General features: G+C 39.0%; 1 protein-coding gene across 1 annotated transcript in view; it reads left to right on the top strand.

Moving 5' to 3' along the window:
- Nucleotides 1–15,135, top strand: part of NEIL3 (nei like DNA glycosylase 3) — a 53,857-nt gene that overhangs the window by 20,955 nt on the left and 17,767 nt on the right. The window contains exons 3-6 of the mRNA XM_090036149.1: nucleotides 2,198–2,332; nucleotides 4,385–4,598; nucleotides 7,596–7,670; nucleotides 9,546–9,712. Of these exons, the coding sequence (XP_089892275.1) occupies nucleotides 2,198–2,332; nucleotides 4,385–4,598; nucleotides 7,596–7,670; nucleotides 9,546–9,712 (591 nt within the window). The remainder of the gene's footprint in view (nucleotides 1–2,197; nucleotides 2,333–4,384; nucleotides 4,599–7,595; nucleotides 7,671–9,545; nucleotides 9,713–15,135) is intronic.

Below are 15,135 nucleotides of genomic sequence, written 5' to 3'. Positions count from 1 at the left end.
CTTGGTACATAGAAAGGGATATATTTAGAAAGCAATTCTGTGTTGTATTATGTTTCTACAAACAATGGGAAGACTTTTTCTGACTTTACTGAAAGTTAGTTCTGGACGTTTCACAGAATTATTTTAGAAAAGTGTACTATTGGTGTCTTCTTCATAACATAGTTTGTATTATTTTTAAGTAAATTTCTCTGACAGAATTGAGAACATAAATAATTTTTAAACAGAAAGATGAAACTAAATCTTGCACACAAATGCACAGTTATAACAACTCTGTTTTTTTCTCTTAAAACAAAACCAAAAACAATTCATCAGCTTTTTAACACTAGCTGTCATCAAACAGCAGAATCTAGGTTTTAATTAAATATAGCTTTTTTCCCCTTAATTAAAATGAGAAAGTGCTATTTCCTTGTTTCAACACATCAAAGATAATGAGACACACGGAGTGAAATTGTTAAAATTCTTAAGGGTTTTTAATGGGAAAGGTATTTTTTGCATAAAAATGATTTTTCATGATTGAAAATAAAAATTCTAGTAGTTATGACAGTTAATAGTTGGGACTCTAGTTCACCTTTAACCAGGTACTGGACCTCCATAAATTAAACCATCAATTATTAATATGCACCTTTTTTTTCTTATTGAGAACTTTTGGGAAATGTTAAATGAATTTGTGATTGATAGCAGGGCACAAAGTTTAAAGCACCTGTTTTTAAAAAAATTGCCTTCTTAACCTTGTGCAGTACTATAACATGGCACTTGAGAACTGGAAACAAACACACAGCAGTAAGAAGTGCTGCCAAAATAGCTGTATTTACTAACTCAACTTGACTGAGCTATAAGAGAGAGCATTTGAAACACCCAATATACTTCTTAAGAATGAATTTATGGTAGCACTTTATTTTAGTGGGATTTGTAATCAATTACATAATAATGTAGAGCTTGCCTATACTTCTTGACACATGGCAGCCTAAAAGCTACCTGTAAATATTTAATAAGCCCATCCTTCCAGTGCTTACTGAAAAGTAAAATCCCAATGATGTGTATCATTGATGAGGCAGGGAATCAAAAAATAAATAATATTGGAAGTCCTGTCTTCAGTTCTTTGTCATTTGTTTAGTTTCCAAGCGTTTGGTCTACTATTTGTCTTCTGTGTCACATATTAGAAGGTTGATTATTTTAAAATATGTTTTTAAAGAAAGTTTACAATTATACCCTCGGAGGTGGGGTATATTAGCCTCAAAAATAAACCCCTCTGTACAAATTATATAATAATCCCATTATTAAGAGATTCCCAGAATTTGGCATTATTTTCAGGATTGCAGTCAGATTTACCCATTTGCTTACTATACTGGCTCTCAGTGGGGTTTTACATCAAACATCAGATCTCTGTTCTTACCTTTAAAACAATTAATAGTCTACACCTGGGATACCTTAAACATAGTAACAAATGTTGGATACCCTTCTTTCATTGGCTTATTGGAAATATTTGCATCCTGTGGAAAGCTTATCAGTGGAGGAAATGGAGATTTCCCTGAAGCTTGCTTAGGACTAGAATGATCTTCTCCAGTATGAATATCTAACTACCCACCTCAGCTTCACCAGTTTTGTTTTTTGAGCAACTTCAACTTCAGTCTTCTATCACATTTTAACTAATGATAACAAACACACAGCAAAGTATTTTCAGAACTAGATTGTCTTAAAAATATCTTTACAATCATTGACTTGTATAGAGTTGTGGAGAAATAAGACTATCAGGTGTGGCAAATGCTATGGGTTGGTTTTCATTTTTAAATTAACTGCTGGAATTTGGTTGTCACTTCTACTTAAAAGAAGATAAGCTAGTGATGGAATAGTCTGGGAGCTAAACATTTTAGTCTTTTATTGACTTTTTTTTAATTTTGAAACACGTTGGCATGAAAGAAAACAACTATATTTTAATTTTCACTGTTCCTGGGCTTTGTTGTACTTCCCTTGGAGGAGCTTGGCATCTGCTTTGGGAAGCCAGTATTACAAGTCAAAACTTCCTGGGTGAGGCACTACATTGGGGGACTAGAAAGGTGTTATATACCAAAATCATCAGTGTCAAATGACAGTTCTTGTTAATACATATTTTAATGAATTAGTAAGTGGAAATGCCAACTGTTAAATATCTGAAAGTAAAGTTAAGGTTCAATTTTTCAAAAGTGTATTTCTCACCCAGGGTTCACTTCGGCATGAATGGGTCCATGAATATTAATCCTGTTGCAAGCAAAAACAAGAATGAAATATCACCAGTCCTGGAAATACAGCTTACTGATGATTTGGTTTGTTTTTTTGATGCTACAGTAGAGATTAGGTAAAGAAAAATATTTCTTTCATATTCAGTTTACCATATGCTTAATATACAATTTCTTTAGAAGAGAATATTGAAGACAATAGCTTGCATTATACAGTGGCTTTCATATGAAATGCTTTGACATTGTTATAAACAGTGATTAATTTAACTACCTAAATATCCCAGTTGTGTAGGCCAGTGTAGTTTTCCCTATTTCATACACAATGAGGTACATAAACTGTCTTTTTGAAAGTTCTGTAAAGAAGTGTTTTTCAACCTTTTAGAGCCGCATCGATAGCCCTGCACCTTAGGCTCGTGGCACCCCTCAGAAAATGCCAGCTATTAGTTTTCACTTGTTTCTTGACTATGGAAAAATAATAGAATAATTCTTCTGTTGTCAAGAACTCAGATCACAACAGAGCAGAACGTCTTTAAGCACTATGGATTAATTATTTGAAATCTCTAAATTTATGTTGTGAATCATATTTTACACATAATAGTGCTAACATTGTGTGCTACCTCACAGCACCCTTGAAAGAATCTCAAGGCACCCCAGGTGCCTCAGTACCATGGTTGAGAATCACTACTACAGAAAGTTCAGTGGCAGATTGGGATTTAAATCCATTATATTGGTTTCTGCCATCAACTCTAGCTACTGAACACAGTCCTTCCTTCATTTGCCCTTAAGGTCAGAAAACCTGCAGTCAGGCCTAAGAAGGTGGCATGTTGCTTTGACACCATTCAAAGGACAGGATCTGGCTCTGTAATAATTACTTGTTTGTTCCCCCAATATTTATATAAGGCTATTTTGATTAGAATTACATGATTTGTTATTTCCCAAAAATGTATTTTACATATTTCTAGTCGTTGGCACTAGGGAGAAATAAGATCATTTCAAGACTTGTTCACTTTGAGCCTTAAGATGAAAAGGGCTGTATAAGTACAAAGTAGCTTTTTTATGTATGTATGTATGTATGTATACGCATTTCATATTATATGTAAACAATATATGAAAATATTTCTTCAACTCCTACCATGGTTTTTGAATGTTTCCTGTAATTTATAGTTGCATTTAATTTGAGCATTGGTTAACATTTATCAGAATAAGGTTTTGTCATTTTTAGCATTCACAGTGTAATGTGGTTCAATAGTCCTTTACTATGATGGGCTTTTTTAACTGTTAAACTAATACCGGATGTACTAATTAGTATTATAAGAGAACAGATAGCTCCTTTCAGTGAAATACATTAGCACTTGCCCTTTTCTAAAAAATGAAAATAGGATTTTTCATTTCAAAGCCTGAGAAATATTTGTCATCTAAATGACATATGTAGCTATACATAAACACTTGAACCGTGAAACAATTGTGGCAACTGGATGGACATTCAGATCTGGTTTAGGTCAGGAATAAAGCAAATCTGATGATATCTCTGTGTCCTCAGACACTAAAGACACCAAACTAACAGCCTGATAATGAAATAAATTGCACTGTGAAAGCTGTGCTTTGTACTAGAGCTGCATTAAAGTAGATTTCCCAGTTCTGTTATCCAATATGATATAAATATGGCTTCTATTGATTAAGTAATTCACAGTCTCTATTGTACTTGTCTTTGTATGTTCCATCTCTATGGAATACCTCTGTTTAGTAGAGGGGAAACTGAGATCCAAGAGAAGAAATTATTTGCCCAAGGTCACACAGGAAGTTAGCGCATGAAATTGAACCCAAGTTTCAGGCAGGTGCCATGACAAATGGATCATGTTAATTATGACTGACACTGTGTGTAGCAGATGCCCAGTTTTGGAAATGGTATTTAAATGCAGAGCCCTGGAAATTATTCTTACCCTTGTTCTGAACAAAGATGTAGTATACCTGTCCTGGTACTAGCCTGTTCCATTTGTTTGTCAGTTAGAACTGTCATACATTTTTTGAAAGGAAAATGCTTCTGTCTGCCATGGTTTTTGGATCTCTTTATAGCATATTATAACAATTTTAATTGCTTGTTTGAAAATCCTGTACATGGTTAAATTGTTGCCCTCTTTGTGGAAGTTAGAGGATTTTTCTCTGTCTTTCAGGAATGCAGTTGAAAGTGAGCAGAAAGTAAGAATGATGGAAAGCCTGGATGTATGCTCTCCAAAATTTAGTTTCTTGAGAGCAGAAAGTGAGATTAAGCAGCAGAAAGTCCGCATGTTATGTGATGTGTTATTGGATCAAGCAGTGTTACCTGGTGTGGGAAATATCATAAAAAATGAAGCTCTCTTTGACAGTGGTCTCCATCCAGCTATTAAAGTAGGTGAAATATTTTGAGGAATGTTCTCTAATTCTCTCTTTGCAGGGAACATAAACACAAACAATGTTTCATTTCTTGTGGGGAAGCAAGTTGTTTTTGTCTGAATAATTCTCTCTCTTCCTTCCCTGTCCTCAGTTCTTTTGACCCTCCTGAGCCCTACCAGTTGTGCTTGCTCATCCTCCTCCATGGGAGCTAGTAGGGCACTCTGGAGCCTGTTGCCACTGTTTATGTATTGGTTGGTAGAATTACTACTGGACTGAGTAAGGGTTCTGCTTGCTACATCTGCAACTCAGATGCCTTCTTAACCAAGAATTAATTTAATTTTGAGATGGTGACCTTCTGTTTTGCACTGTTATTCAACCATGAAATCGCCAAGCCAAGCAATTATAAAGTAAATTAATTAGGAGGTAACAACAGTCACATTTTCCTTCCTGAGTATCTACAAAATATGTCTTTGTTTTAGCTATTTTAAATTTCACTTTGCCTTCTTTATATTCATTTACTTTTGTTCCTCACACTTTGGTTGGCTATATTTTTTCCCTTGTTTTGCATATGCCAGATCTCTTCTGATATGAGGATCCAAACATGGAGGGGAATTCTCTGTCTTTCAGGAGGAATCTGCTTTAATAATCCCTAAACAGTCATAGATCTCATGGATTCTTAAGTAGGACAGGTTGCTCAGAGAGGTAGAGTGATTATTCCAAGTCAGCTGAATAAAAATCTTTCTAGCTTTTAACTATATGAAAACTAAATCAAAATAAGGTACAAAATTAATGGGGACCCATTTTGGAGTTGCGGGATAGCTCATCTCAGCCTGACCCTAACCTTGTAGGTTAGACTTTAAGCCTTTGCTTTAATGCTTGCTGTCGACTCCTATACTGGGTGTAATTAATCCTCCCTCCCTAGTCCCATTTTTTTTTTTACCACTGTTTCAGCCAAACTGGCTTAGTTTGCTCCAGAGTTTTGATTCAGGACACACTCAAAAAGCCTGCAATATCTACCTGCAATGCCCTCCACTCTGGCAGAAGTTACTCTACTTCTTCCAAGTGGAACAAGGCTTCTGGCATTACCCAGCAAGACTGTTACAGAGAATCCTACATCTTGATTCAGCTGCTACAGTTCACCTTCCTCAGATACATTTGGTACCTTGGTAGCATATTTGCTGCAATGTAGCTGTATATGGATGTGCACATGCTTTGGAGGCAGACAGCAGCTGCTGCCAGAGCTTTTGAGTATAGGTGTAACCACTGGTTATAATCAGCGTTAGTTGTACTTTTGCTGTGTCTTCTGCAGCCAGAGTCATTTTTATTGTCACTTCTTATAAATGTTCGTTCAGCAGGCTTAATACAAATTATGCCTAAACACCATTCCAGCTGCCAGAGGCTTGTCTGCACTTTGGTTCCCACTAATTTTAACTGGTTTAACTGAATTGGTGGTGAATTCATTGGGGTAAGCGTCCCTTTCATAGGAACAGCTCTAAAGTGCAGATGGTTCTTTCTCTTCTGCAGGTGTTTTGTTCACTCTGTCTGCCTTTCTCACAGTCTGAGCCCTGCAACTTCAACAAAACAACTTTCCACCTGATAATGAAAGCCAGGTTCATATGTTGAAACCCTTTGCCCTTCAACTTTCTCCCCCCTAAATTACAGGGTAAACAAAAATGTCTTGTGGTATGTCCTATGGGTTAATAAATCTGGACTCTGGGAGTGCAAAGGACAAAGAATTTCAAAGTTCGGGAACCTAACAAAAATGTTGTTAGCTACTCTCTTCTGATTAAACTGAGGAGCCTTTAGCTCAAGTGTCTCCATGGAGATGTCACACAAGAGAGGAGCATCCTATCTGATAACAAGGTTCTAAATCATTTAGGTCTTTCCAGGTTAACAGCAACATCTTAAAATCTACTGTGAAACCAAGAGGCACCCAAGGCGGATAACTACCTGAAATAAAACCCACTCTACTCTCCATCTATTGGGAACTTTTAGGTCAACAGGGAAGCAAAATGCTAATATATGGTACCTCTCCCCCCCTTCCCCCCATCCAAAGAATGAGGGAAAGCGTCACAAACTACGATGCTGTAGAGTAGTCAGTAATGCAAAAGAAGAGGAAAAATAAGATACAGGACCCTGAGCACCTGTCGGAGCTTTCTCTTTGTCTGTATAAAATCACTGTTTTAAGTCACTTCACTATGGTTTCTAAACGTATTAATGTTGCCTTAAAACCAGGGGGTTGCTGGTTTTCCTCCCAAATGAACAGCAAACAGCAGGGTTGATATTGCCTTAAAGTATGCTTCAGTTTTCTCCAAGCGAGTGCCCAGTTACCTTCTCCTCCAAGCGAGCGTGCAGTTAATTCTTCAATAAACCAATTTCATTGAGCATTACAAAGTATTAACTTGAAGCATTATTAAGATATAATCTTAATAGTTTTAGTAATCTTAGCAAGATATAATCTTAGCAAACAGTAATTGTATATTACCAGTATCACACATCTCAAGAGCTGGCCAGGCATCCTCAGGGCAGGCTGGTTCCTTGAAGGGAGAGCAGATGTCTTCAGTTCTCAGGCATCGTTGGGGTGCGGGAAGAGGATGCTTCTTCTCTTTGTTCAGGTAGTAATATTTATAGTCCTTTAGTCACATAACTACCAATTAAGTAACTTTCTGTTTTTCATCCTCAACCTGAATTATGTCTTCACTTTATCACTGTTTCCCTCTTTTCTTGGTACCAGGAGCCATCTGCTCCAGATATGGGTAGAATGCTCCATAACAAGCCTTTTTATCAGACTCTTGCAGAAAAACAAGCTACATCAGACTTTTTTTTCTGTAGTTAGCAGGTTACACAATTGCATAACTCTGTGAATGTACTCTTAGCTAACTTATGTCAAGGCTACTTTAAGCCTTGCAGACCCAAGGGACAATTTCAGTCCTGTCAAGCATCAAGAGGCTAAACTGGCTCTACATTAACATTGTAGAAATTTACTATATCAAAGTATTGCCTTATTCTCAGGTTTGTCAGCTGACAGATGAACAGATACACCACCTGGTGAAAATGACCCGTGATTTTACTCTTCTTTTTTATAAGGTAAGGACAAGAATTTCTAAGAGACCATCCTCTGAAACTTTCCACCAAAATATATAATCCGTATATAGCCGTCTAGTGGAAATGGTGAAAAATAGAAAAGCTGTAAGACAATGCATTAGAATGGGAATGAAGTTTGGTTTATACGCTATTAAGCCCACCATTTATTAGAAAGTGAATAAGGGGTGAAAGTATGCAGGCAATTGTATCTATCCTTTTTTATCTATAACATTGTTGAACAGCAAGTGTCTGGATTTTTAAATAGCTTTTGACATTTCACAGCTAGTATCCTGCAAGACTATGTCCACGTGTATGCATATAATCAAATACTTTCAGAATAATAGGCTAGAGCTGGAGTATTAGATCTCCAAGGCTACTTGGGAAATAACCCTGGTGAGAAACTGGCTGCCATCCCGAACTGATGGGTAGAGGGATGGTTTGGGGATTCTTATCGGGATTCTGCTGGAGGGGCTGCTCTTTCTTCTTGTTCAGTCTGTAGTTCGTAGGTGTTTGATAAACTTGAAACAAGCCATTTAGCTGATGGAAGTTGTTTGGAAGGTGCTTCGTCTTTCTTTGCCCAACCCTATAGCATCAGTAGTTGTCCGGTTCTTCCCCAAGGAACACTCCAGTGCCTGCTGGCAGCTGTTGTTGTTCCTTTACTTTCCAAAATAAATGGGATAAAGTGACCCGATTTTTGTCTCTTTTACATCCCCATACAGAGATATGAGCTACAGCACTGAAATGATCTAATATCAAGTATATTTGTACTTGGTTAGTACCCATTAAAGATATAAGGACTAAGGATCAGGTCCTGTTCCACTCTGCTCAAGTCCCTGGAAAACCATTAATGCCAAAGGGAGTGGTTTTTTTTCTTATTGCTTTTTGTGACTTGGTCTTAAGGCTAAAATAGAAATAGTAGATATATTAACTGCTTTCCCGGAACTTGAACATGGTGAAATAGGACCGTGCTTTCTTGCCAATAGGTGGGATAAGTTGAAGCCTGAAGTGTCTCTGGATAGTTGCATAGTTTCCCAAAGATGGTCCTGAATTATGTTTTGAAAGTTAGTGTCACAACTAAGAGCTACAGTCATAACTTTTTTAATGGAGGGTTTCCATTTTGCAAGAATAGATTATATTAATTCCTTAATTCAGTAGTGTTACTGAGGGAGTTGATACTGGCAGCAGCCCTGGGTGCCACTTATGATGTGAGAGGGTGCAGAAATATCTGCCACTACAGTGGCCGCTGGTTGCTGCAATGGGCACAGCGACAACCAGTGATACCCCATGCGTCCCTGCTGCCCTAAGCATGGCCATGGTTCTGTGTGTGTGTGTGTGCGTGCATGTGCGCGCACGTGCGTGCTGAACTTAATGCTTTTGGTGTTTGCTAGGCATGCTCAAAGCATACATATCAGATTGGCCCCCTTCAGTAATTTGGGTGCCAGTATCTAGTTTCTCAATGCAAACAGGACTTAGGTGGGAGTTGCCTAGCTCCTCAAGGAGGGTGTGGGGAGAAATGCTGGTGCCTAGAGAATTTATAGGTGAAAAGAGGTACCCAGTGAGACTGGACACCTCCTGGGTTAGGGATATTTCTTTGATTTTTGGCCCATAATTCTGAACATATAACAGAAAATCAGGAAGAACTCAAATGAGAATGAATAGTTAAGTGTATTAATTTATGAACAAGTCAGAGACAAAGTCAATAGCAGAGTGTGACTGTCTTCACTATTTTTTCTTAACAAATTTTTATCTGCATAGTTGGTTTATGTGTGTGCACATGTATAAATATTATTTAAAATTGTGAATTTTCATTGAAAGATCAGGAGGACTAGAATCAGATCAAATCTGTACCTCAGAATCTCATTATATGTTCTGTTTTAGTGCCGCAAGACTGGATCTGCACTCTATAAACATTACAAGGTATACAAACGTCCAAACTGTGGCCAGTGCAATGGAAAGATCACTGTTTGCCGTCTAGGAGAGAATAACAGGATGACATACTTCTGTCCTCAGTGTCAGAAGGACAAGCCTCAGCTTATTGACGTAAAGTATGACATTTGCTTTCAAACCCTTTAAAGTGTGGCTCTGCTGAGTGTAGATGCTGATGTAGAAGTAACGTACTCATCTTACTCAAATAGTTCTGATTCCTTGGTGTATTCAAAAGTGTATGTTTTGCTTCCACTGTGGGTTTTTTCCTTCTTGTTCTGTTAGCAGTTCAGAGGCAGCTCAGTTGAGAGAGAGAGAAGAATTAAATTTCTATTTGCACATCAGAGTTGTTGACTAAATTCCAATCGGCTTCAATTATTAGTTGAATTCCATTTCCAAATGCACATTCAAGCCTTTGAAATTTTTTGAACCTTCAACTGTTAACCTGTATAATCTTGTGAATTATACAGCTGCTTCTCTTAGTCTCCCTTCAGCTGGCCACCTATTGCTCTTCTTACTCACTAGCAGCATCCTGTCTTAAATTAGGTCCCCTTGCTGCAAATGCTTAAACCTGTATTTATTTTTACACACGTCAGTTGTAGTGCTCTCAGTGAGATTACTGACGTGTGTAACTGTTAGCACTTTGTAAATCTTCGTAGGGTAGGAGGATTAGATTACAAGGTTTTGGTTTAAGAACTGTCTTCCTACAATGGGGCCCTGATCCTGACCAGGCTGCTGGATTCTACATCATAAATTGTTAGATGTAATTTATTGGGAATAAAGGAGCTGTCCAGGTATTATTGAGAACAAAATAAGTCTGTGAGGTTTTGTATTTTGACCTACAAAATATTATAATTGATGCTGATGGGTGAGAAAGTAATGTGGCAGTAGAAACCTTTAAATTCTATATTCCTTACATGTTCATAACAACTATCTAGCTTTACTATAATAGATTTATGTTTGATTTAATTTGGCTTTGCAAAATCAAGAAAACCCAAAACCTGAAGGTGGCTACTAAAGTGACCAGTGACTTCAGGTCTTTCAATTTATAGGCGGCAAACTTTGGAATAGGCTTCCCAGAGAGGTGGTGCTCTCACCTTCCCTGGAAATCTTCAAGAGGAGACTGAACAGGCACTGGCTGGGGTCTTATGACCCCTCCCACCCTCAGTGCTCATTCCTGCCCATGGCAGGGGGTCGGACTAGATGATCTGTCTCATTGATTCTATGATTCTATAACTTGTTCACATGAAAGGCGGTGATATCTAGAAACACTCTGAGCAGGGATTGTTGGAACTCTCTTGCACTTTTTTCATGACACCCAAAAGAAATACTTACTGGTTACTTCTGAAAATCCTGGCCTGTGTTCTTATTTAATATGTTATCATTTAATAGTCTTTCTTATAATCTTATAGTAGAAAGGGATTTCAGGGATCATATTATCTAAGCCCTTGTATAGCTGAAGGATTTGCTGTTTCCAAGCCAGTGGTTCTCAACTGTTTTGAAGTCTAGGCACCCCTTACTGAACTCAAGACACCCTTCCCCAATTTTTTGAATTAAGTGGCAGTCAATGAAAAAAACTAATTTATATATTACAGTGATTACCTCCTTGCAGAAGGGCTGGACATAGGGGATGAGAAATTAGCCAGGAAGGAACAAGCCTTATCTGCTGATTTCCTTACGTCTGGCTTATCTCCTCACAACTTCCTGCACCCTTCAAAGGATCTGGTGGCACCCCAGGATACTGCAGCATCCAGGCTGAGAATCACTGTTCTAAGCCATCCTATATAGATGTCTACACTGACTCTTCTTCAAAGCCTCTAAAGAAGGAGATTCCATAACTTCCTTAAGCAGCTTGTTCTATTTTCCTACTGTTCTTATAGTTAAGAAGCTTTTCCTGAGCCTTAATCTAATTTTTTTCTTGCTGTTGTTGTTTGGACCCATTGTCCCTGTAGTCTAAACCCAAAGACTGTGCTTGCAGGGTGTTAAGTTGAATGGCAGATAACCAGGGGTAAGTTCATGTCTTTGGTATTCCTACTGTTGCTGGCACAGGGTGCCCGAGGGAGGCAACAATTGGGTTCGTTGCCCGGTGTGCGTCGCGCCAATAAACACACCGGGGGGAGAAGTAGACAGAGTTTATTTGAGCTCAAGTAAAAGGCGCAGGGAGACTGTATGGTCTCAAATCCTGCGCCCCTAGCCCTGCAACAGTGTATTTTTATACCCTGTTCTGCAGTAGTTTTCCACTAGTTGGCTTCCAACCCCCCCACCCCCTTCCCTCCTCCCTTCTCTCTCTGAGCGGTGTCCTTGCATTCTACAGATAACAGTTTTAGGGAGTTTCAGCTTGCCTGCTACTCATCCTGTTTTTCCAGTATTACAGGAGGTTACAAAAAGTTCAAGGAAAGGGTTACAAAGGTTCAGGAAGGGGGGGCCCTGGCTCGCCCGGGCCTAGAGCAGAGGGGCTTCATCGACACTCGTGGTCTTCCATCCCTCTGAGTTACCTAGGGTTATGCCCAGTGACACCAACACTACCACTTGGCCTGAAAGAGCATTTGATACAAGGATGAAAAGGGCAGTCATGTATTTAGGCAATTTGGCTGCTTGCAGACGTTAAAAACAAACCAACCAACCAACCAACCGGCACTTTAAACTTGGTGTGCTACCATGCGGAGCCCATTACATGCCCTGAAAAGGCAGTGCATTAATTGGACCCAGCTCACCCAACATCTGTATAGACTGGGTGCTTTAGTCAGGCTTTTTTGGTATTTTTATCAAATAGCTGATTGAATCTAATAGCTGATTGGAAGATTGTGGGCTTAACTGCTCAACAGTTCTGCGGGTGGAAAACTGGCTGCATAGTAGGACCCAGAGAGTTCTCATGAATGGCTCTGTGTCATCCTGGCAAGAAGTAGCCAGTGGTATCCCTCAGGGGTCTGTGCTTGGACCGGTGCTTTTCAACATCTTTATCATGGATTTGGATATGGGGATGAAAAGCTCGCTGGCCAAGCTTGCAGACAACACCAAGTTATGGTGTGGTCATACCAGAAGATAGGTTGCAGATACAGGCAGACCTGGACAGGCTGGAGAGTTGGGTGAACCAGAACCAGAGGAAGTTCAACACTCAGAAGTATAAGGTGCTCCATCTGGGGGCAAACAATCCCCAATGTACCTACAGGTTGGGTGGCGAAAATTTGACTTGCACCATGGCTGAAAGAGACCTAGTGGTGTAGTGATCGACCATCGCATGAACATGAGCCAGCAGCGTGATGCTGTGACCAGCAGGGCAAACAATATGCTGACATGCGTTAATCGTTGCATCTCATGCACAACTAAGGAAGTGGTATTCCCACTGTAGTCTGCACTGGTGAGACCACAGCTGGAGTACTATGTATGGTTCTGGGTGCCGCACTTCAACAAGGATGTGTAAAACTTGAGAGGGTCCAGAGAAGAGCCACCCATATGATCAGGGACTTGCAAAGACAAGCCATACAAGGACAGGCTGATGGACTTGGGCCTCTTCAGCCTACAGAAGAGAAGGCTGAGGGGATTTGGTAGCGACTTACCACTACATCAGGGGAGTACATCAAGAACTCAGTGAACAGCTGTTCACCAGGGTACTCCTGGGAAAGACCAGGAGCAATGGATACAAACTCCTGGAAGGCTGCTTCAGGCTCAATTCCAGGAAAAGCTCCTTCACAGTCAGGATGTCCAGACTGTAGAATAAACTCCCTCCAGTGGTGGTGAAGTCACCTACCCTGGAAATCTTCAAAAGGAGACTGGACAGTCACCTCGTTGGGGTCACTTGACCCCAGTTGTCTCTTCCTGCCTAGTGCAGGGGGACAGAACCCGATGATCTACAAGGTCCTTCCAGCCCCTAACAATCTATGAATTGGCTTTAGATAAAAGTACGAAAAAGCCCTGTTAAAGCTCCTGGTCTATACAGATGCTGCAGAGCTGGATTAAAGCAACAGGCTGCTTCTTCCAGTAAAGCATGGGTTATGTTGGTTTTTTTGTTTTTGTTTTCTAAATGTTTGCAAGCAGCCTTGATGTTTGGGCTTTACAGTGAAAAAGAAAAACTTTTGTTCTAAATGAAAGCCTTTGAATGTGCAGAAAAGTTAAGAAACCTCTAATTTTGCTATACTCTAAGTGTGGGATATGTTACATTTTATTTTATTATGTTTCTTATTTTTCTTTCTGTGGATTTTGCTGAGATGTTAACATTTGCATGTTATAAAGACATTTTTAGCCTTTTACCAGTTTTGTTAGCAGCTCTTTTTCTGCTTGTTAATTTGGAAAAAGTGAAAATACATTTGGTATGACAGCAGGGGTAAAGGGTAAAATTTTCAGAAAATGTCTTGCTTTCATTGAAGCATCTGAGAACATAAGTCATTCTTTACCCCCTGTTTTCATTAGGATAACGAAGCTTTAGAGAACACTTACGTTCCTTCTCCATCAGGCTATACCCCATCTCCCAAAGATCTTTGCTAAAGATTTATAATCATCTTTGAGTCCAGATCAAATGGAAAATTCCAGCATAGAAGACAAATATTTTATTGGTAAATTTCTGAAAATATAAAGCGAGGGGTTTTAATTAAAAGTGTTTTGAAACAGGCTTGAAAGAGAGTGGTGTTCTTGGGTCAGATAAGAAGGAAAAGATGCAGGAAGAACTGCTTTATTTTTCCCTTTGTACCATCCTAGAACAGACTGATATGTAACTTTCAAACAACAGTAAAAGTGCAGCTGTATAACTGTTACTTGCAATAATATTGTTTCTCAAGTGTGTGCTTTTTCTCTAATATTTGGAAAAAGTAGTAAAAGAACAACATTTCTCTTTTCTTCTAAGGGTGGTGCAAGTGTCAGATCATACAGTGTTCTATCGCTCTGTATATTCTGTTGGACAATCCCTTTCCTAGAATGAAATGCATCTACTTCAAGTGTCAAGGAAACATCAATCTACTGTGTCAAGGTTTCATATTGTAAGGCCCAAAAGAACCACTGACCTGTCTACCTTGATATGCAAGTTACAGAATGTTATCCAGTAGTTCCCACATTAAGCCCAGTAACTCGTATATTTGGACCAGCTTACAATATTAGTAAAATAACCTAAACACTTTCTTTTACCAAATCAAGCCTATCCTGAATCTTTAAAATAGCTAATGAAATGAAAACAGATCTGGTGAAATATACATAGAAATATTTTAGATTCTGTTAGATGATACAGACTGTAACAAATCCTAGAACTGCATTCCTCATTGGTGACTGACTGGTAGGATGTATTCTACCCAATACTAAACCACCTTCTTCCCTACCCACCCCCATCTCTCTCCATCCCCTGGGTTGGGGGAAAAATTCAGTATCTGACAAATTCAAAACCCAAACACCTCACAGCGTAAGGTGTAACAAGGCCTTATGGGAGCAGTGCAGCAACACTTCCAAATTAAAAGATTTAAGCTTTCACATGCACACACAGATGCATGCACACAGTTTTGAGAGGAATTTTTAGACAGGTTTAATCAAGTCTGTTTAAAAAAAATCCTTTTGTATTCTGTCT

This window comes from Crocodylus siamensis, chromosome 2, assembly GCF_052110815.1.
Source record: "Crocodylus siamensis isolate JL-2025a chromosome 2, ASM5211081v1, whole genome shotgun sequence".
NCBI classification, from domain to species: Eukaryota; Metazoa; Chordata; order Crocodylia; family Crocodylidae; genus Crocodylus; species Crocodylus siamensis.
The sequence above is the reverse complement of the archived record's forward strand: the minus strand, read 5'-3'. Positions and strand labels throughout refer to the sequence as shown.